The sequence below is a fragment of the Thamnophis sirtalis genome, unplaced genomic scaffold, assembly GCF_051295495.1.
Source record: "Thamnophis sirtalis isolate CommonGarterSnake01/CBP01778 unplaced genomic scaffold, rThaSir2_p1.2 scaffold_13, whole genome shotgun sequence".
Classification (NCBI taxonomy): Eukaryota; Metazoa; Chordata; class Lepidosauria; order Squamata; family Natricidae; genus Thamnophis; species Thamnophis sirtalis.
Genome location: NW_028261393.1, coordinates 56,334,038 through 56,355,656, shown reverse-complemented (window position 1 = coordinate 56,355,656; position 21,619 = coordinate 56,334,038). Strand labels below are relative to the sequence as shown.

The 21,619-nt window shown below is 44.6% G+C and overlaps 1 protein-coding gene across 6 annotated transcripts in view; it reads left to right on the top strand.

Moving 5' to 3' along the window:
* Positions 1-20,754, top strand: part of FGF13 (fibroblast growth factor 13) — a 204,191-nt gene extending 183,437 nt beyond the window's left edge. For 5 of the 6 annotated variants that reach the window (XM_087727731.1, XM_087727730.1, XM_087727735.1 and 2 more), the window contains 2 exons: positions 18,241-18,439; positions 20,123-20,753. In XM_087727731.1, coding sequence (XP_087583857.1) covers positions 18,241-18,439; positions 20,123-20,259 — 336 coding nt within the window. In that variant the 3' untranslated portion in view covers positions 20,260-20,753. Of the gene's footprint in view, positions 1-18,240; positions 18,440-20,122 lie in introns of all 6 variants that reach the window. The other variant, XM_087727733.1, reaches the window with a different exon arrangement.
* The last annotated feature ends 865 nt before the right edge of the window (positions 20,755-21,619 follow it).

Genomic DNA, 21,619 nt, shown 5'->3' with positions numbered 1-21,619 from the left:
TTTGTCGCAAGATCTCAGCAGAAATAGCCAACGGCCTCGTTGGACAGATGTTCTCTCCAACAACCTGGCTTCAAATGAGCTTTTATGGGTAAAAAAAGAATAAGACTTTGAGTTGGCTTAGACACAAGTGTGAGTCCACGTAAGGGAGAATACAATCAGGGCCACCGAGGGAAGTTCAGAGAAATGCTTCGGATCCTGCCTTGGGCTGTGATGTTCAGATGTCCTTCAGAAGGGGGTCAAGCTGTTTTCCAAGACACCTTTGAAGGCCAGACAAGGGACAATGGGTGGAAACCGATCAAGGAGAGATTCAACCTAGAAATAAGGAGACATTTTCTGACCGTGAGAACCATCAACCAATGGAACAGAAGTTGCGTTCAGAAGTTGTGGGAGCTTCATCCCTGGAGGCTTCCAAGAAGAGACTGGGCTGCCGCCTGTCAAGAAATGGTGTAGGGAGATTGGACTAGATGACCTACAAGGTCCCTTCAACTCAATTATCTGTCATCAGAAGTGGCCTAAGAGGCGAGGTGGCACAGTGGTTAGAGTGCACTACTGCAGGCTACTTCCACGGACTGCTAGCTGCAGTTCGGCAGTTCAAATCCCACCAGGTTCAAGATTGACTTCCAAGGTGGATAAAATGAGGACCCAGATTGTTGGGGGCAAGAGGCTGACTCTATAAACCACTTAGAGAGGGCTGTAGAGCACTGTGAAGCAGTATATAAGTCTAAGTGCTATTGCTATTGCTAACTCTGCCCACTGTCAGGAGTTCGATCCTGATGGGACTCAAGGTTAACTCAGCCTTCCATCCTTCCGAGGTGGGTAAAGTGAGGACCCAGATGGCAAGAGGCTGACTCTGTAAACCGCTTAAGATAGGGCTGTAGAGCACTGTGAAGCAGTTTATAAGTCTAACTGCTATAGCTATTGCTAACTCTGCCCACTGTCAGGAGTTTGATCCTGATGGGAGTCAAGGTTAACTCAGCCTTCCATCCTTCCAAGGTGGGTCAAATGAGGACCCAGGTTGTTGGGGGCAAGAGGCTGACTCTGTAAACCGCTTAGAGGGGGCTGTACAAGCACTATGAAGCGGCATATAAGTCTAAATGCTATTGCTATGGCTATTGCTCTTCCTAAGACAGGGGATGTCCCCATCATTGGAATGAGTGATTCCAGCAGCGGATTTTGAAGCAAACCATGAAGGAAGATGGGCGCTGTGGTTATCTTTGGGGTCTTGCTTGTGACCTTCCCAAAGGGCCAAGAGTTGACCTCGGCCACCTGAACAAAAGCTGTAAGAACTTGCTTTTCCTGCCCTAACCTTGTAATAGCAATAGCAATAGCAGTAGACTTATATACCGCTTCACAGTGCTTTTACTGCCCTCTCCAAGCGGTTTACAGAGAGTCAGCATATTGCCCCCAACAATCTGGGTCCTCATTTTACCCACCTCGGAAGGATGGAAGGCTGAGTCAACCCTGAGCCGGTGGGATTTGAACCGCTGAACTGCTGATCTAGCAGTAGCCTGAAGTGCTGCATTTAACCACTGCGCCACCTTGCAAGCCGACTGTCTTGCAGAAAAAGCCTTCTAATAAACAAAAGATCTCAGGGGTGATTTGGAGACTCCTAAAGGGAGCATCCGTCTTCTCCTGCCGAGTTGCCTAATTGGAAGAATTTCTCCATTCGGTGTTCCGTTCCGATGCTCTGCTTTGCTTGCGCCTGGCCTCCCATGCATCACAATTACAGGCTTCGCCCTGGGGAGGGTGCAGGGTGGGGGTGGGGGGACAGGCAATCCAAAACAGTCGTTTCCCCCAGAATCTCCGTTCTCTAAACAGGCTGGAGGAAGAAGCTGCGGCAAGCATGCGATCCTCCCGATGGATGCGTGGGTGGGTGGCCAGAGATTCAGTCGCTGACCTTTTTCAGTTGGCTAGAAATTTCTCCCTTCTTCCGCACGTGGCAAACCCCCAGGGTTTTTTTTTCTTCACACAACTGCATAAGAAATCTACGCACACACGCACACACACACACACACACAGGGGGGAAGGCTCGTGACGTTTGGTTGGCCGGCCGCTGCAAACTCATATTTGGGTGGGTGCATGAGACCTGGAGGCAGTAAAGCATCAATTAAAGCACCTCTGCAGTGTGGATTGAGGGTGTGGGTGAATGTTGCTGGTCTGGGCTTCCCTGCATTTAAAAACAAAAAAAGGAAAACCTGCCTTATCTGTAATTAAGTGATCCACAAGGAAGGCGATTTTAACAGAAACTTCTCCCTGATTCTTTCTCTTCTCCTCTCTTCTGTTCTCTACTTCTCTCCTGCTCTCTTCTCTTCTTCTATATTCTATTCTATTCTATTCTTCTAGTCTAATCTAGGCTTCTCTTGTCTTGTCTCGTCTATTCTACCTTCCCTTCCCTTCTATTCTATTTTATTCTTCTATATTCTCTTCTTCATTCTCTTCTCTCCCATTCCATTCTTCTACATTCTATTCTATTCTATTCTATTCTTCTATATTCTCTTCTCTTCTACATTCCATTCCATTCTATTCTATTCTCTTCTATTCTATTCTTCTACATTCTCTTCCATTCTACATTTTCTTCTCGTCTCTTCCATTCTTCTACATTCTATTCTATTATTCTAGTCTAATCTAGTCTAATCTAGGCTTCTCTTGTCTTGTCTCATCTATTCTACCTTCCCTTCCCTTCTATTCTGTTCTATTCTTCTATATTCTCCATTCTCTTCTCTTCCATTCAATTCTTCTACATTCTATTCTATTCTGTTCTGTTCTATTCTTCTATATTCTATTCTATTCTACATTCTATTCCATTCCATTCCATTCTATTCTTCTGTATTCTCTTCTCCATTCTCTTCTCTTCCATTCAATTCTTCTACATTCTATCCTATCTATCCTATTCTATTCTATCCTATTCTATTCTATTCTTCTATATTCTATTCTCTTCTACATTCCATTCCATTCCATTCGATTCTTCTACATTCTCTTCCATTCTACATTCTCTTCTCGTCTCTTCCATTCCATTCCATTCTATTCTGAATCCTATTCTTGTCTTGTCTTGTCTATTCTACATTCTCTTCCCTTCCTTTCCCTTCTATTCTACATTCCCTTCCCTTCTATTCCATTCCATTCTTTTTTTTCTTATGCTCTGTCACAATACCTCTTAACAGCTTACAAGGTAGACAGTAAAACAAGAACGTAACCATCTGCAGCGGAAAGAGTAGCCTACAATGTTGGGAACATTTCTCTTTTTAGACGCTTTAAAAAAAAATCCAGCCTTTATTGCTTTATTAACTCGAGGCAGTGGACATACCTAATCCTCCTCCTTTATCCTGTTTTCCCCACAACCACAATCTTGTCAGTTGGGTTGGACTGAGGAACGAGGGAGTCACCCGAAGTCACCCAGGGAAAGGCAGGACTAGAACTCTCAGTTTCCCGGTTTCTAGCCAGGTACTTTTTATCGGTAGACCAAATTTTTGTGTGGGTGTGTGCACACACACACATAGAGGGAGGGAGGGAGAGGGAGAGGAAGAGAGAGAGAGAGAGGGAGAGAGAGGGAGAGAGAGAGAGAGAGAGAGAGAGAGAGAGAGAGAGCTTTATTTCTTGACTCTGGGAGAAAGGAGGAGCAACTCAGCCTCTGTTTGGAAATCCAGAAATCTCTGGACTTTTTCAGATAACCTTTGGGCCCTTGTTAGTATAGTTAGTTGTGAAGATTGGGTGTTGCCTCTGCCCCCCGCCCCACCCCACCCTTTGCCAACAGCAGCTCTCCACCAGCACAGAGGCCCAAAGAGGACTAGCAATACAGAAGTTGTTGTGCCTCGTGCCATCCCTTGGGTCGATAAGAAGGAAAAAAAATACCCACGACATGGAATGTAATTGCCAACACTGAAAATTCCCCCTGGGCCCTTTACTTGACTTCACTTTTACTAATCAGCCTAAAAGCCAAGGAAAAAGCAGGGAAGTTTCTACTCACATATGGAGACGGAATAGATTTCCCCCCACTTGGCTGGGAAGACTACAACTCCCAGAACTCCCAGTTGGCCCACTGGGAGAAGGGGGAAGGCAAAACTTAGGGGCAATGTAGTTGGAGAAAGAGCTGATTGGGAGAAAGAGAAAGAGCAGATCCCAGCCCTTTAGGGTAGACCAGCTCTGGAAACCAATGTCCTTTGTTCCAAACTACTTTTTATTGTAAAGCTGTAGTAGCACAATCAGAACGACAGAGTTGGAAGGAACCTCGTAGGTCATCTAGTCCAACCCCATGCCCAAGCAGGAGACCCTACACCTTTGCTGACGGATGGCTGTCCAGTCTCTGCTTGAAAGCTTCCAGCGATGAAGCTCCCACAACGTCCGAAGGCAACTTCTGTTTCATGGGTTGACTGTCCTCATTGTTAGAAAATTCCTCCTTATTTCTAAGTGGAATCTCTCCTTGGTCAGTTTCTATCCAAAGCCTTCCGGTGCTTTGGAAAATAGCTTGACCCCCTCCTCTCTGTGGCGGCCCCTCAAATAACTTAAAAGTATGAATGCACTTCCCTCCTCCTTCACTTTATCTTCCTGTAAATTAATTTAGGTCCTTTCTGCTGTGTTTTCTTAAGTTTTTTTTTAAGGGTTTATGCCCCGGTTCTTTGAACATTGCTCTGGTGATGGATCTGCCCTCTCTCCTTCAAGGCCATCCTCTCTGTTCCCTGCACGCGATATTTTTTCAAGCCCTCCCAGAAAGGGTTAAAATTGACCAGGCAAAGCAACCGTTTTCAAGCCATTATAATCGTTCAAGGCATCCAACGCCTGCCCCTTTAACGCCCCAACCCACGGCTTGGCACAAATTTACGCCCTCTGAAATGTTATAAAATTTTGGGACACAAATACAATCAGAACCCTGTTTCCCTCCTCCTCCTCCTCCTCCTCCTGCTCTTCCTCCTCCTTCTCCAAATTATGTCCAGTTCTGCTTTTTAATTGAGGAGTAAATAAAATGGGTTTGGAAAAATGAGAAAAATGCAGAATGTATAGCCGGCATTAAAAAAAAAAAAAGTAGATTTTGTTCTTACTTCTTCTGTCTCAGCTCCATGACTCACCAGCTCACAACTAATGGGCTGGAGATTACAAGTCAACTCTGTTTCCATTCAAGCCGAACTCCTAAACTTCACCGTCACCACGATGTAACCGCAATAAGAGTGCCTTGTTTGGAAGGTTGTTTTTTTCTAACTTCCTCGTTGCTGTTTCCACACCTGAGCCAAGGTCAACCAAGCATTGTCACCTGTTATAAACAAATCATAGGGTTTAATATATAGAGTGTCATCCCACGAGAAGAGGGAGGCCTTCCAGCTAATCGATCAGCCATTTGGATTTTTTCTCTCTTTTTTTTCCTTTTAAAAAAAATACATATATTTTTTCCAGGCCTTCGTTTTATTTTATCAATTTCATATATACATTCACAATTATATGATCTCATAACTGTTATTAATAATATGTATTTATAACAATTTTTCTCTACTGTTGACAATATACTTGAAGATTGCTTTTTTATCATCCCATAGATCCATCTTATCTTACAACGGTCCTACTTCTTCTTCCCTCCCTCCCTCTTTCCTTCCCTCGTTTCTTCTCTCCTACTCCCCTTCCTTCCCTCCCTCCTTCCCCTTCCCTCCTTCTCTCCTTCCCTCCTTCCTTCCCTCCTTCCTTCCTTCCCTCCTTCCTTTTCTCCTTCTCTCCTTCCTTTCCCCCTTCCTTTCCTCCTTCCTTCCCCCCTTCCTTCTCTCCTACATTCCCTCCTTCCTTCCCTCCTTTCTTCTCTCAGTGACTTGATCAGAATATTTTTAATTCAACAGTTTCCCCCCCCCCAATTTTTAACACGATTATCATATTTGCAACATTTTGACATCGTTGCGCCTCCATTATAACATTTTTATCCATACAGGTGTACATATTCTTCTTTTCTACATTTTCATCTACTAATATACTCATTTATCTACAATACATCTTATATCCGTACATAGGTACTTATATTTCTTTTATACATATTACTCTACCAAGGTACTAATTTCTATACAATACTTCTTAATGTCAGCATTCCAAATAGCATCCAAAATTAAATTAAACCTATATATGTGTTCGTATATTCCTCTTCTACGTATTAATCTGTTAGTGTACTATTTTATATACAATCTATCTTACATTTTCCCCCAGTCTTGTTTATTTATGTGGTTTTGTAATTATTTTCTGATGTCTTCATCTTTCTTCCCTTAATGCTTTCTTATTCTTTACATCTTTCATCTAGCCATTTATACCATATAAATCCCATTCCAAGTCGTAATCGGATTCTCCTTTATCTTTTATTACTTTCTTGAGCCTTGGATTCTTTTCAATGGCTTCATCTATCAAAGTCCATCAGAGGGGAGTCATCTTTCCATCTTTTGGAAAGTGATGGTGAGGTCTTACAAGTTGAACATCAGACCAGCCTAGAGAAAATGAGAGGAAGGGGGAAAATGGGTTGATCTGAGGATGGGAGATACAAACCCTTACAATATTGTATTGTATTATAAGTTTTGTTGGGTGGGAAAAAAAAGAATTGCAGTTTCGGAGAAATATGCCGGCCAGGCTTTTGCAAGCTGGGAGAAAGTTTGATGAAATTGACTAATGAATACATCCCCGTGATGTGACAAGAACTGGATGGAGATTGATTCATAACTTAAGATGCTGCCAATGTCTAAGAGATTGAAGTGGGAGGGAGGGAGGGAGGGAGATGGAAGGTGCCTGAATGGAAAAAAACCTCTGAATGTTGTGTGTCTCTGAATTTAAGGGAGTTTGTGAGATGTGTTTTCCCTTCCGTTTCATGTTTTTCATTCTAGTTTTACTGTATGTTCTTCGGGTTTTATGTGCTGCCGTAGTGCTGTCTTTTTTTAAATCATTTTCATTAAGAATTTTCAACAAAAGATTAAAAACGAACAAGAATGAATTCATACAAAGGGAAAAAGAACAAAGGAAATGGCAGAAGGACAGAAAGGAAGAAAAAATAGGGGGGGGAAGAACCTTCCGGTTTTCTTTATAGCAATTATAAGTACAAATGCAAATTTTCTTCTTACTTGGTGCTTATAAAAATAGTCTTTCTTGACATCCAAGGCTCCTATTAGGGTTCGTTATATCTTTGCTTATTTTTTTTTAGTTTTATTTCTGTTTGCAATTTTTTCAAATTCTTTCTCTTCTGCTGTGTCCAAGTTCTGGCTGTCCGTTATCCAGACTTCTGTTATCAACAATTGTTAAGACTGTGATGTGGCAGGTGCCTGTCCATTTGAATCCCCAAATCCCAGAGCACCTCAGCTTCTTTGTTTTCAATTATTGTTCCTATTCTGTGGTCGCACCTGTTCTTGCTACAGGCTACTTCAGCTGACTGCAGTTCTGCAGTTCGGCGGTTCAAATCTCACCGGCTCAAGGTTGACTCAGCCTTCCATCCTTTCGAGGTGGGTAAAATGAGGACCCGGATTGTTGTTGGGGGCGATATGCTGACTCTGTAAAACCGCTTAGAGAGGGCTGAAAGCCCTATGAAGCGGTATATAAGTCTAACTGCTATTGCTACTGCTATTGCTTGTAGGCAAATGGTATTTCTTGCAGACCTTGTAATGCACCATTGTTGCTAATTTGTCACGCTGCTGCTTGTAGACAGTCTGTGAGATCTTCTGTTGCAGCAGCTAACCAGATGATCCACTGTCTCTCCAGCTTCTTTGCAGAAATGGCGTTTGTGGTTGTCTTAACTCTGGCTTTAGAGGCATTTGTTCTTAAGAGGCTGCGCAGTCAGAATCAGCCCTTTTGTGATGTTCCTCGAGCTTCCTGCTCTTCGCCGTTGCCCAGTCTTGTCGTTATCTGTATACACAACAAGGGTGAAATCACAAATACCAATTCTTTAGAGGAGGTTGGCCTTCAAATTCTTCCCAAGAACCAATCTGGTATCAAATTCTTCCCAACAACTTAGGATATTCTACTATATCTGTGCAATTTATGGGCGAATCCAAGCAGTGTGGCCTTTTGTGTCGATGATGATGATGATGATGATGATGATGATGATTCCTTGCATGGTGTTTGAAGAAAAGAAGCTCTCCCAGGAGGTTATTTTTTGCTGCCAGCTTATTCTGAGAATTTCAAGTTGCGTTCCTTCACACCTTGCCCTTATCGTTACTCACTCAGAACAGGAAATGAAAAGCAAAGGACATCTTCAAATTAATCAATCACTCTTCCACCCATTCCTGATGTTGCTCCAAGACTGAAGACCGTTGGCTTTGAAATGGTTCCTTCAAAACAAGAAACTTGCATAAAGGCAAGCCAAGATTCCTCGACGCGTGAGAACAAACCCAGATTTGGAATTCTAGATGCACCCCTATTATTCTGTAGGTGCCGAGAGTTGTTTTGAAGATGGGAACTCACCGTGTTTCCCTCAAAATAAGACCTTGAAAATAAGACCTTGAGTGGTGTTAAGCTGGCCATGCCCACCCAGTCACCCACACCCACTCAGTTGGTAACACCCAGTGAGTGGTGTTAAGCTGGCCATGCCCACCCAATCAGCCACACCCACTCAGTCGGTAACGCCCAGTGAGTAGTGTTAAGCTGGCCACGCCCACCCAGCCCCCACCACCCCAAGGTCAAGCACAGCCCTGATGCATAAGACCTTGAAAAGGTCTTATTTTCAGTACACAGTCATATTTTTGGAGACTTCTTATTATTTTTGAGGTGCAGGAGTCAGAGAGCGTGGTCACCTCATGGCTGCTGCTGTGTTGCAATATTTTCGGAGAGAGCTTATTTTTGGGGGGAGGGCTTACTTTAGCCCATGCGCTCAAAAGCCCGATTGGGCTTATTATCCAGGGAGGTCTTATTTTCAAGGAAATGGGGTAGCTGATTAGAAGGGGAGTGTTTGAGGGATGGGGGCAGGGGTCAAATCAGGGCATCTCCTCTCTTTTAAAATGAGATGGCTTTGGCTAGCTTTTCCTAACTGGATCCTTTCCAGGTTTCCTGGCCAATTCCTTTAATCCAAGATGTCTCAGGGTCAATGGGAGTTGAGAGAAATTGGACAGTTGTTTCTTAACCTCAGCAGCTAAGGAGTGTGGACTTCAACTCCCAGAATTCCGCAGCCATCAAGCTTTAAGAGATGTGGACCTCAACTCCCAGAATTCCCCAGCCATCAAACTTTAAGAGATGTGGACCTCAACTCCCAGAATTCCCCAGCCATCAAGCTTTAAGAGATGTGGACCTCAACTCCCAGAATTCCCCAGCCATCAAACTTTAAGAGATGTGGACCTCAACTCCCAGAATTCCCCAGCCATCAAACTTTAAGAGATGTGGACCTCAACTCCCAGAATTCCCCAGCCATCAATCTTTAAGAGATGTGGACCTCAACTCCCAGAATTCTGCAGCCATCAAGCTTTAAGAGATGTGGACTTCAACTCCCAGAATTCCCCAGCCATCAAACTTTAAGAGATGTGGACCTCAACTCCCAGAATTCCCCAGCCATCAAACTTTAAGAGATGTGGACCACAACTCCAAGAATTCCCCAGCCATCAAACTTTAAGAGATGTGGACCTCAACTCCCAGAATTCCGCAGCCATCAAGCTTTAAGAGATGTGGACCTCAACTCCCAGAATTCCCCAGCCAGTATGTGGAAATCCACTTCTTTTAAGGTTGCAGATGTTGAGAAAGAACTACAGGAAGTTCTTTCTGGAATGGGAATACTTTGAGTTACCTCACATGGGCTTTTACTTTACTTCCAGGGAAACACCCTGCACAATATTTTTTCTCTCCATTTTTTCCCCCAGGAAAAGATTATTTCAGCCAAAGCTTCACAGCTGGAAATATAGCATCCTTGTATTTTATATGGGTACCAGGTAGCCGAGAAGGACTTTTAACTATTTAGCTTTTCATGATGAGATCATCTCCACACCAATCCATCTGGCTTCCTAGGCTTATATTTCTCCCAGGGGCCTTTTTCAGATTGAAAAGTTTGGGCAAAACTGGGAAGGGACATCACAGAAAATAGTCACACACCAGCTGTCACTCTCCTCTCCCACACCCAACACCTCCAATCCCCGAGCAAACTGGAAAACACAAGCAAAAAGTAAAAAAAAAAATCCTAAATGCCTGAAGAAAAAGATAGAAAAGCAGAAGGATTTATTTACTTTCAATTTTCCAGGATTTTTTATTTTATTTTATCAATTGATGGGATTGTCCAAGTAGAAAGTTGCAACTCTGGGTGGCCCAGAGAGGTTTGAAAAACTAGAAGCAGAGTCAACAAAATAACAACAACACAGTTGTTGATTTGAAACATGATTTATGTTCCAAACCAATTTAACGACTCCATAATCCCTTGCAGAGTGGAGTCCAGTAATGCCCAGTGAGTGGCGTTAAGCTGGCCATGCCCACCCAGTCACCCACACCCACCCAGTCGGTAACACCCAGTGAGTGGTGTAAAGGTGACCATGCCCACACAATCAGCCACACCCACTCAGTCGGTAATGCCCAGTGAGTGGTGTTAAGCTGGCCATGCCCACCCAATCAGCCACACCCACTCAGTCGGTAACACCCAGTGAGTGGTGTAAAGGTGGCCATGCCCACCCAATCAGCCACACCCACTCAGTCGGTAATGCCCAGTGAGTGGTGTTAAGCTGGCCATGCCCACCCAATCAGCCACACCCACTCAGTCGGTAACACCCAGTGAGTGGTGTAAAGGTGGCGATGCCCACACAGTCACCCACACCGACTCAGTCGGTAATGCCTAGTGAGTGGTGTTAAGCTGGCCATGCCCACCCAGCCCCCACCACCCTGAGGTCAAGCACAGCCCTGATGCATCCCTCAATGAAATTGAGTTTGACACCTGTGATTTAGGTGGCTGAGCAGCTGTTACTCGTTTCCCTCTATTTCTTCTTTAAATAGTAGTTTTTCCAGAGAACCAGGAGAATTAAATTTTCCAACAGACAAAAAGCTAAGTATCGCTTCCCAAGTCTTTGTCTTGAAAATCCTGAAGGATTGGAACCATTCATGGTAGACCGGACTTTCTTATCAAGTTCTCAATAGGTTGAATTCTGGGAACGTGGATCTGGTCCATTTTGGAAAACATCTCATTGAGGAAGATTGGACATTTTTCTCTCCAGGACTTTCACAGCCCCGTCTGGGACCCTAAGATTTTATTTTGGGAGCGGAGGTGGCGCAGTGGTTAAATGCAGCACTGCAGGCTACTTCAGCTAACTGCAATTCTGCAGTTCGGCTGTTCAAATCTCACCGGCTCAAGGTTGACTCAGCCTTCCATCCTTCCGAGGTGGGTAAAATGAGGACCTGGATTGTTGTTGGGGGCGATATGCTGACTCTGTAAACTGCTTAGAGAGGGCTGAAAGCCCTATGAAGCGGTATATAAGTCTAACTGCTATTGCTATTGTAATTTTATAACTGCACCTTGGCACTTGGGGTGAGAAGAGAAGAGCTAGGCAGAAAGACTCGGTACTTTTTCATCTTGAGAAAGCCTTAATTTAATAATGCCGACTGGCTCAATTAGATGTGTGTGTGTGTGGGAGGGTGGAAAAACCCATCTTTTTATATTTTGAAATGACATCCTATTGATCTTCTTTCCTCCCTTGGTCGGCGTGTCTTGCCAACCCTCTTCATTTAATCTTGTTTGCCTAAAATGAAGCTTTGGTTGCCACATTCCAATCTAAATAACAAATCCCCCCCTTTTCTTGGCATTTATTACTGTTATCATCCCTTTGCTGCTGTACCCCTGGCGTTTCTAACAACAGCCGCCCGCCAAACTTATAATTTAGTGCGCAGAAATCGAATGATGAAACCAGTTAGACAGTGATTAAGGCAGAAGGAGTCCGAAGAAAATTGTGGGACCGAGTCAACCAGACAGATCTGGGCTGGCAGACTGGGGCGAGAGGGCAGGAAGTCCATCCTCGTGTCTGGAGATTTTTTTTTTAAGAAACAGACGAAAATGTGGTTATTTCATCAAGTTGCTTAGGAGCTGGACTTTTGTGGCATCCCCTCATGCCAATGGATTGCTTTTGGCCATTTTATGGAAAGTTCTGGTGTAGGTGTTGTTTTCAAGCGGATGCGTATGATTTAAGATCCCAATTGCACATTGGGGCACAGAGTCGATAGAAGGGAATAGGGGAAGGAAGGAAATCAAGGAAGGAAGGAAGGAAAGAAGGAAGGAAGGAAGGAAGCAAGCAAGCAAGCAAGCAAGCAAGGGAAGAAGAAAGGTAAAGGGGAGAGGGGGAGGGAGGAATCAAAGAAGGATAAAAGGAAATGAAGAAAGGATGGAGGAAATCAAGGGAGGGATGGAGGAAGGAAAGGAAGAAAGGAAGGGAAGGGAATCAAAGAAGGAAAGAAATCAAGGGAGGAAGAAAGGAAAAGGGGAGGGAGGGTGGGAGGGAGGAGGGAGAGAGAAATCAAAGAAGGAAGGAAATAAAGGAAGGAAGGAAGGAAGGAAGGAAGGAAGGAAGGAAGGAAGAAAATCAACGTAGGTAGGGAGGAAAGGAAGGAGATCAAAGAAAGAAAGTAATCAAGGGAGGAATGAAGGAAAAGAAGAGGGAGGGAGGAATCAAAGAAGGAAGAAAGGAAATGAAGGAAGGAAGGAGGAAATCAAGGGAGGGAGGGAGGAAAGGAAGGAAATCAAAGGAGAAAATCAAGGAAGGGAGGAAAAAGGAAGGGAGGAAGGAAAAAGGAAGGGAGGGAGAAAGGGTGGGTTTTTCTGCTCCTTCAAAGTATTAAACAGTCCATTTTCCATCCGAATCTGCTAATCACTTCTTTAACTTCCAACTGCGTGAATGGTCCTCTCAGCCAGCTCACCTGGAAGTCTCTGCACTGGATCCAGCTGTGAGCCTCAATTGTCCAGGGCTGCTGTTTAGAATAGAACCAAACCAACGAAATTAAAATATCACGGAGACAAAGATTTCTAAGGCCTAATTTCTAAAGGGAGAATCTTATAGATTGCTGGGTAATGGTCCACAAAATAAGAAAAGACTCCTTAAATTAATAGTTTTGGTGTCTTGTGGTTTGCAAAACCGAAAGAGAAAAGGAGTCTACAGATCTTTTCGCATGTGTTCAATTCCAAGGGGAATCCTTGATCTTCACCTTTGATTTGGATTTCCGATGAGAACTTATTAGAAATTTCAGATAGTTCTGATAGACAAGAATATAATTTATTTATTTATTTTAAAAAAAATCTCAGACAAAAGACAATAATGAACCATTTCTGTACTGCTGCTTTGTGGATTAAACTACCAGGAATCCAGCTCAATTCAAAGATTTTATCGTCAAGAAAATAGGATTTTGAGATGACGGAAGATTGCCAAGAAAAAATGGAAGGAAAAAGAACACCCAGGCCAGAATATTTTTTGTATTTTATTTATCTGTTTTCATTTTTGATCATTTAAACTGGTTGCGTTTTTTTCCCTCTTACGGACTGCTCCGCACGTATTGTCACATCTTAACTTTCTCTTTGCGCTGCCTCTCCTATTGTTCATTTTTCCTGACTGCCAATTCCGCTTCTTCGCGTGAGCTTATCACCCACACTTGATTTAATTTGGGATTGATCACTTCAGGGGCGGGGGGGGGAGAAACGGGACGTGTGACGGCTTCGTCGCCGTCGGAAATTAACCAATTCCTCATTAACCTCGCCGCTTTGTTACCGATCTGTCAAAAGCATTACTCAGTGTTGTGACATTTTAAATTAAAACCCTTGTCTGATTTCGGATGAATGAAAAGCTGGGAGCCTGGATTAATAAGCCTCGTGAACTGTGCAACAGAGGAGCCACATTTGGGGGGAACCAAAGAGGTTGGAATGGCAACCAGACATCCTGGAACAAGTGCAAAGGGATTTGATGAAATCGTTTTTTTAAAGGTGTGTCAGCTGCAACTTCATTTAGTAATCAGGAAAGAAACCACTCAACTCCATTTGTTTGAAATCAAGTGTACTTTTACTAATGATAAACGAACAGTAGCAAAGCTAAGCTGAATCTGGTCAATTAGGCGTGAAAGCTTGGAGTATGGAGTAGTTTATTTATATGCCGCCCTTTTCCCTGGGGGGACTCAGGGCGGCTTACAATTCGAAAGGAGGGGAAAACAAACAGATTAACACATAAGACAATACATCATTAAAAGCACAACATTCATACAATTCGGGTGGGTTACGGCCTTTAACCCCAGGCCTGACGGGATAGCCAGGTTTTGAGGGCTGTGCGGAAGGTCTGGAGGGTGGTGAGGGTACGAATCTCCACGGGGAGATCGTTCCATAGGGTCGGAGCTGCCACCGAGAAGGCTCTCCTCCGCGTGGTTGCCAGTCGACATTGACCGGCAGATGGAACTCAGAGGAGGCCTAATCTATGCGATCTAATTGGTCGAGTGGAGGTAATTGGCAGTAGGCGGTCTCTCAAGCGAATAATATCATGTATAATTCAATCCCCTCCCCTTGGCACCCCAGTCCATAGTCCAATTATAATGCACCCAACTGTCAGGTGGGAGATATCTTCAAAAAACATCACCAGGATGGAATGCTGGACAGTTAACCTTGGCGGGAAACTCCCTTCCTCCACATGCACAGTAAGGTGGTCAGGACAGCGTCTAGAATCTTCCTCCCGCACACAATGATTCCCTTCCCAAATACCATGCCCCCCCTCTCCGTTTCAATGGCAGCCGAAGCAGCAGCAAAGCAGAGGTTGAAAAGGTGATTTTCACAGACTGGGATGAGGGTGAGCAGCTCTTCAGCGTACGCTGCGCATGTAGTACAATCTATCTGCACAATCACTCAAAGTACCACTTTGATTAGGATCCCGGGGAGCACATCGGCTTCACTACTTTGATGCTCCATGTTGGAGTACTCGGCGGTCCGTTAGCAGTTCCTAAAGTTATAAGATTTTTGAGGGAGGGAAGTTCACTCACCACTTCCACCTTATTCAAGGAACTCGAAACACTTGAGTGTGGCCAACCATCACGCTGGCCTGTTTGACCTTAGAAGCTGGCAACTGGTGGGAAGGGGCATTTGCGGTTCTCCAAATGAGCCAACCTCGCTTATTTTAGCTTTGTCCCCCGCACCATTCAAAGAATAATGTCTGGAGAGGGACCTCCGATGTTGGTTCAGCTCCAAAAACCCGCTGGACTCTTTATAATTGAGGGGAAACAATGACGCCTTCCTTGGTCATTTCTTCTCAAAGGCCATAAATCATAAAATCACCAGGTTGAAAGAGTTTTGGAGCTCATCTTGTATAACTTCCAGCTCAATACCAGTCTCTGTAGAACACTTCTGATGGACGACCCCAGATCGCCAACTGAGAAGAAAGCCCCTCTTGGTGTGGCAAACTGTTCTACCAGATGGCGGCCCATAGGGTCAGTTCCTCTGGACCTCCATTCAAAGTGGAGAGGATTGTCTATACCCTCAGGTAGTTTTCCATTCAAGCATTTGTCTTGTGGGCGTTAATGAAGCTCAGAAGGACGCCCGTCTACGGAAACGGTTCTTCAGGCTGCCATTCTTGCAAGGGGCCCCCCAGAAGAAATTGGCTTGATGACAGCAGAGAGACTCGGCTCCTAATTCGAACATCCATCTTTTGAATGCAGCAAGTTGTGCAGCCTCTAAACACAGCAAATTGCTGTTCTGAAGCTATAATCACCTTCTCCACACACTCCGGGGTTCTCTTTTAGTGCTCGTAATTGGATGATGAGCTCCATGGTGTCCCATCTCCTTCCCACCCGTTTACTTCAGCGCGTGTTTTTTTCTGTTGTTGTTGGTTTTTTTGCGACTTGAAGAATACCAGGGTCGCCTCCTTATGCTGTGTCTTAAAGAAATATCTGCGCGCAAGCATGTAAAATATGTGCACATCCACGACAGACTGTGTACACATCAATCCCAAGTCAGAATCAATCTGGCTAGTCAACGTTCCGCATTCATCGTCTTCTTTTAATCCCTTGCGAGGGTGGAGCCTGGGCAACTGAATGGAGTTAGCAAAGCATTTACTGGCTGGATGCCCTTCCCTGTTGTCAATGTGGAGTTTTGTTCAGCAGATATATTCCCACTGTGCCCAGAGAGAGAGAAATATCTGCCTCTACCTAGGATTGAACCCACAACCTCCTGAATTGTGAGCTTCACCTCTAGGCCACCACGCCACTCCAGTCAACATTCCGTATTGCTGGAAACCAGTTCTGTGACTGGTCAGTCAAAATCTGAACCGGTAACACCAGCATGATTTTCACCCCTGGATCTGTATTGTTATCAAATTAAAATGTTTGCGGAGTATAGTTAGGCTGTTGGACTAGATTCAGAGACTCCCAGATCAATCTCCGATTCTATCACAAAAGTTCACGGAGCAATTTGGAGAGCAGTTAAAATTTCTAGAGTCCACCTGAGACATAAAGTAGGGTTGTTTTTACAGTAGAAGAAAATAAATGAAGGAAAGGCGTGGTATTATGGCCATCTAGCATGTCTGTCTGGATTCTTGCAGTCTAGATCTTTTAGAGTGTCTAAATCAGTGTTTCTCAACCTTGGCTACTTGAAGATGTCTGGACTTCAACTTTCAGAATTCCCCAGCCAGCGAATGCTGGCTGGGGAATTCTGGGAGTTGAAGTCCAGACATCTTCAAGTGGCCAAGGTTGAGAAACACTGGTCTAAATGGATAAAACAGCCAACTCCATTTGTTTGATCTGGTGGCCCATCTAATTCTACCACTTCTGCCGCCATCACAAAATGGAGGTGGGGACACTGAATCTTCAATTCCACGAGAGCTTTCTTAACCTTGAAACCCAAGTTAGTTCTTCTGTCCTATCTCACATCACAACCCAACAGCGTTGTCTCAGAGGGGACCATGTGTCCCTGGGTTTCACGGGATAATGTTAGAAATATCACCCAGTCCTTATTTCAGGAGAATTTTGGGCAGTCACTTAAGTCCTGTGTATGTTTTTAGTCCTCTAAAGACTAAAGTCATGCACTTGTGAAAATTGAACTTCAGGTCTTCTAAGAAGTTACCCGTGGATCTTAGTAGGTACAGCAGTGAGGTCTCCTTCGATGCAAAGTTTTTAGGAGAACATCTGGGAGATGTTCCCCATACTGAACACTACAGATAAGTACATCATTTACACAGCTGTCTATTAGTGAGTTGTCAGATCCTTCCAAGTCTACAATTACGTTGCCAAGTCAACTCCAGCTTGAAGAAGTTTGAAAGGTGACTTCAGAAGTACGTGTCTCGCAAAACCTTTTCCATGGAGGTTCTTCTAATCATATGACAGGAGCCAGGAGTGGGGTTGAAAAATTTCAGCAACAGGTTCTCTGCCAGGTTGCTGGGTGGACGTGGTTATGGTGGGCATGGCCTAACCGGCCTCCTGCACCATGGCAGGGGGGTCATTTTTGCCCTCCCCAGGCTCCGGAGGCTTTCCTCAAGACTCTGGGAGGGTGCAAAAGATCTCCCCCAGGCTCCAGAGGCCAAAAACGGGCCCACCTCTGGGCTTCCAGAATTTCCAGGAGGCCCAGTTTTTGCTCTCCCTGAGCCTCCGTGCAGGCAATGCACTTACCTGGCATCCAAAACGGGCTGTGTGGAGACTCCTGGGAGGGGCAGGGTGGGAGAGGCAGCCAGTTCTTGCAACAACCAGTTGGGGGAACCAGATGTAAAATTAGCACTCTGTTTGCCCGAACCGGTCCCGAACCGGCTGAATCCCACCCCTGACAGGAGCCATTTCCAGTTAAGACTGTTTCTTGCAGGAACCTGGCTGTTGCTAAAAAAAGCCCATGTTGCAAAACCATCATGGGTCATTTGATAACTGGCTTCCGGTCACCTTCATGAGCTTTCAAAAGCACCCCGGTCTGCAGCGGTCCGATAAAAGCGGTGTAATGCGGTAGCTGGTAAATGTTGCATTAATATCAGCCACTTAGCAAAAGAGCCTTTACTCTCCACGCCCATCCTTTGATCCTCATTTATCTCTCTCCCCACCCATCCATGCTAAACACCTTTTCCTGTACAGATCTCCCTCCGAGATCTGCCGGTCGTGATGGAGTAGCGAAATTCTCCCGGCGATCGATATTTCTTCACTGTCAGATGTTGTGGATGGCCTGGAGACGCCGTCTGCTCCCCAAACTACATTATGGGTGAAAGGAAAGAGGAGCGGAGCAGGGAGGGGCCGAGGCCCAGCAAAAGATCGAATCGTTTCTGCATTAACGGATGGGATGTTGTGCAAATATTGATCTTCTTTGTCTGTTCCTTTCTTTCCCTTCCTCCTCCCTCCCTCCTTCCCCCCTTCCCACAGGAGCACTTCACGCCGGAATGCAAGTTCAAGGAATCCGTTTTTGAAAACTATTACGTCACGTATTCTTCCATGATCTACCGGCAGATGCAATCGGGAAGAGGCTGGTACTTGGGCCTCAACAAAGAAGGCGAAGTCATGAAGGGCAACCACGTCAAGAAAAACAAGCCCGCGGCACACTTCCTCCCCAAACCGCTAAAAGGTAAAAACGCCCTTCGGTTGGCCTCGGCCATTGGCAGAGGATTTTGAATGCCAGTTGGTTTGTTTGGTTTCCCCCTCCCTGAAAAAAAAGAGAATTCCTTTGACGTTCCTCTCGAGGGGTTTTGAGAATCTACTGGTGCAGTGTTTCTCAACCTTGGAGACTTGAAGTCCTGTGGACTTCAACTCCCAGAATTCCCCCAGCCAGCTGTGCTGGCTGGGGGATTCTGGGAGTTGAAGTCCTGTGGACTTCAAGTCTTCAAGGTTGAGAAACACTGTATTGGTGGGTTGGCCGTGGTCCTCTGCTCCATTGAGTCTTCTTTATCCTTGGCTCTGTGTGTGTCTGTGTGTGTGTGTGTGTGTGTGTCTGTATGCAGAGGTGGGCTGTGGGGAGTTTCTCAACCTGTAAAGCCTTTTCCATGACCGTTATCAAGTTGGCATGAAAACGGGAGGGAGAATTCCATGCATGCCTTCAACCAGAGTCGGGTCTCCTATTTCTACAGTAGGCGTGTGAGGGCAGAATCTAGCTAAGATTCTGTGCAGTTCAGACAAACCCCCCGAATCTCACTCCTGGCTGCCTCCCCAGCCCTTTCCTTGAATCTCCACGTGGCCCATTTCGGATCCAGGGCGCATGCAAAGGTGCAGAGAGGGCGAAAAATGGTCCTACTGGAAGTTCACAAAGGCCACAAATGGGCCCATTTCCAGCCTCCAGAGGCCTCCGGAGCTTGGAGAGGCCGTTTTTTTGCCCTCCTGGAGGCTTAAGGGAAGCCTCCAGAGCCTGAGGAAGGTGAACAGGCAGGAAAAAATGCTTTAAAAAGTGGGAGGATGGCCACGCCCACCCAGTCACATGACTCCCCCCTCAAGCCACACCCACAGAACCGGTGGCAAAAAAAATTAGATTTCACCACTGCCTTCAGGGGGGCTTCTAAGAGCCAAGGTGGTGCAGTGGTTAGGGTGCAGTACTGCAGGCCACTTCAGCTGACTGTTATCTGCAGTTCAGCGGTTCAAATCTCACCGGCTCAAGGTTGACTCAGCCTTCCATCCTTCCGAGGTGGGTGAAATGAGGACCCAGACTATGGGGGGCGATATGCTGACTCTGTAAACCGCTTAGAGAGGGTTGAAAGCCCTATGAAGCGGTATATAAGTCTAACTGCTATTGCTATTGCTATTCCCCCTCCCATTTGAGCCTCACCCCAGCCTACCTTAGGGGAAGGCTAGGTCAAGAAACTTTCAGTTAGCAATAGCAATAGCAGTTAGACTTATATACCACTTCATAGGGCTTTCAGCCCTCTCTAAGTGGTTTACAGAATCAGCATATCGCCCCTACAGTCTGGGTCCTCATTTCACCCACCTCGGAAGGATGGAAGGCTGAGTCAACCTTGAGCCGGTGAGATTTGAACCGCCGAACTGCAGATAACAGTCAGCTGAAGTGGCCTGCAGTACTGCACCCTAACCACTGCGCCACCTTGGCTCAGTTGGCCCAAGATCCCTTGAGTAGACATCAGGCTGAGCTTTCTGCCTCTTTTGGTTGAGGAGCAATCCCCTGGAAGTCAGTTCCTGGATAAAAGATAGAATCGTAGGCTCATGGGGTTGGGACCTTGGAGGTCTTCTAGTCCAACCCCCTGCTCAAGCGGGAGGCCCCTCTGTGATTCCTCGCTGACTTTCCTTTCTCCCCCCTTCCTACCAGTGGCCATGTACAAAGAACCTTCCCTCCACGACCTTACCGAATTCACGCGGTCTGGCAGTGGAACGCCGACGAAAAGCAGAAGCGTCTCCGGAGCATTGAATGGTGGCAAATCTATGAGCCATAACGAATCGACGTAGCCAGGACGGAGAAGCGAGAGAGGGGAGGAGAAGAAGCAGCATCGGTTGGAACATTTTTTTACCTCTAGATCTGCTGTGGGGGTCCTTATTTTTGGCAAAAAGAAAATGGAAGAAAAAACCCTCCCGTTCAGCCCTGCCCGACGAGCCAAGAAACTGGGATAAGGTCTCTTATCAGGCTTTTATCAGCTACTTTCCGGAGGTCCCCAAATTGGCGTCAACAATTCGTGTCGAAGGGAAGATTCCCCCCTTCACCATGATGTCAAACGCAAACACAGGCCTAGCCAGACAAACATGAAGCACCCGACTTCCCATTGAGTCTGCCTTGACTTCCTCTCTGCCTCACCTTACGCAGTTGGGGAGAAAAAATATTTTAAAAAAATCCCGCAAAATTTAAAAAACAAATTTTGGCTTCCTAATAAAGGCAGAAACCCTGTCAAAGATTCTCTCTCTCCCTCTTTCTCTCTCCCTCTCTCTCTCTCATTCTTTCTTTCTTTCCTTTCTTTCTTTCTTTTCTTTTATTTTCTTTCTTTCTTTCTTTCTTTTCTTTCTTTTCTTTCTTTTCTTTCTTTTCTTTCTTTTCTTTCTTTTCTTTCTTTTCTTTCTTTTCTTTCTTTCTTTCTTTTCTTTCTTTTCTTTCTTTTCTTTCTTTTCTTTCTTTTCTTTCTTTCTTTCTTTTCTTTCTTTCTTTTCTTTTTCTTTCTTTTATTCTTTTCTTTTTCCTTTCTTTCTTTCTTTTCTTTCTTTTCTTTCTTTCTTTTCTTTTCTTTCTTTCTTTCTTTTCTTTCTTTTCTTTCTTTTCTTTCTTTCTTTCTTTTCTTTTTCTTTCTTTTATTCTTTTCTTTTTCCTTTCTTTCTTTTCTTTCTTTTCTTTCTTTTCTTTTCTTTTCTTTCTTTCTTTCTTTTCTTTCTTTCTTTTCTTTCTTTTCTTTCTTTTTTTCTTTCTTTTCTTTTTCTTTCTTTTATTCTTTTCTTTTCTTTCTTTCTTTCTTTTATTTCTTTTATTTCTTTTCTTTTTTCTTTCTTTTCTTTCTTTTCTTTTCTTTTCTTTCTTTTCTTTCTTTTCTTTCTTTTCTTTCTTTTCTTTCTTTTCTTTCTTTTCTTTCTTTGTTTCTTTCTTTTTTCCTTTGCTCTCTGAGGGAAATTTCAATATTTAAGTGTTTTATATATGAATGGTTCGGAGAGGGGAAGGGGGCGCTCTGTTTACCCTCTGTTTGGGGTTTTTTTTTTTAGCTTACCATTTTATATATCTCATAAAGCTTGGTCAACGAAAGAAATCTGAATATATATCTTCCTTTTTTCCTTTTTTTTAAAAAAAACTTGGCTTTATTTTATTTTTATTTGGGGTGGGTGTCTCTTCTCT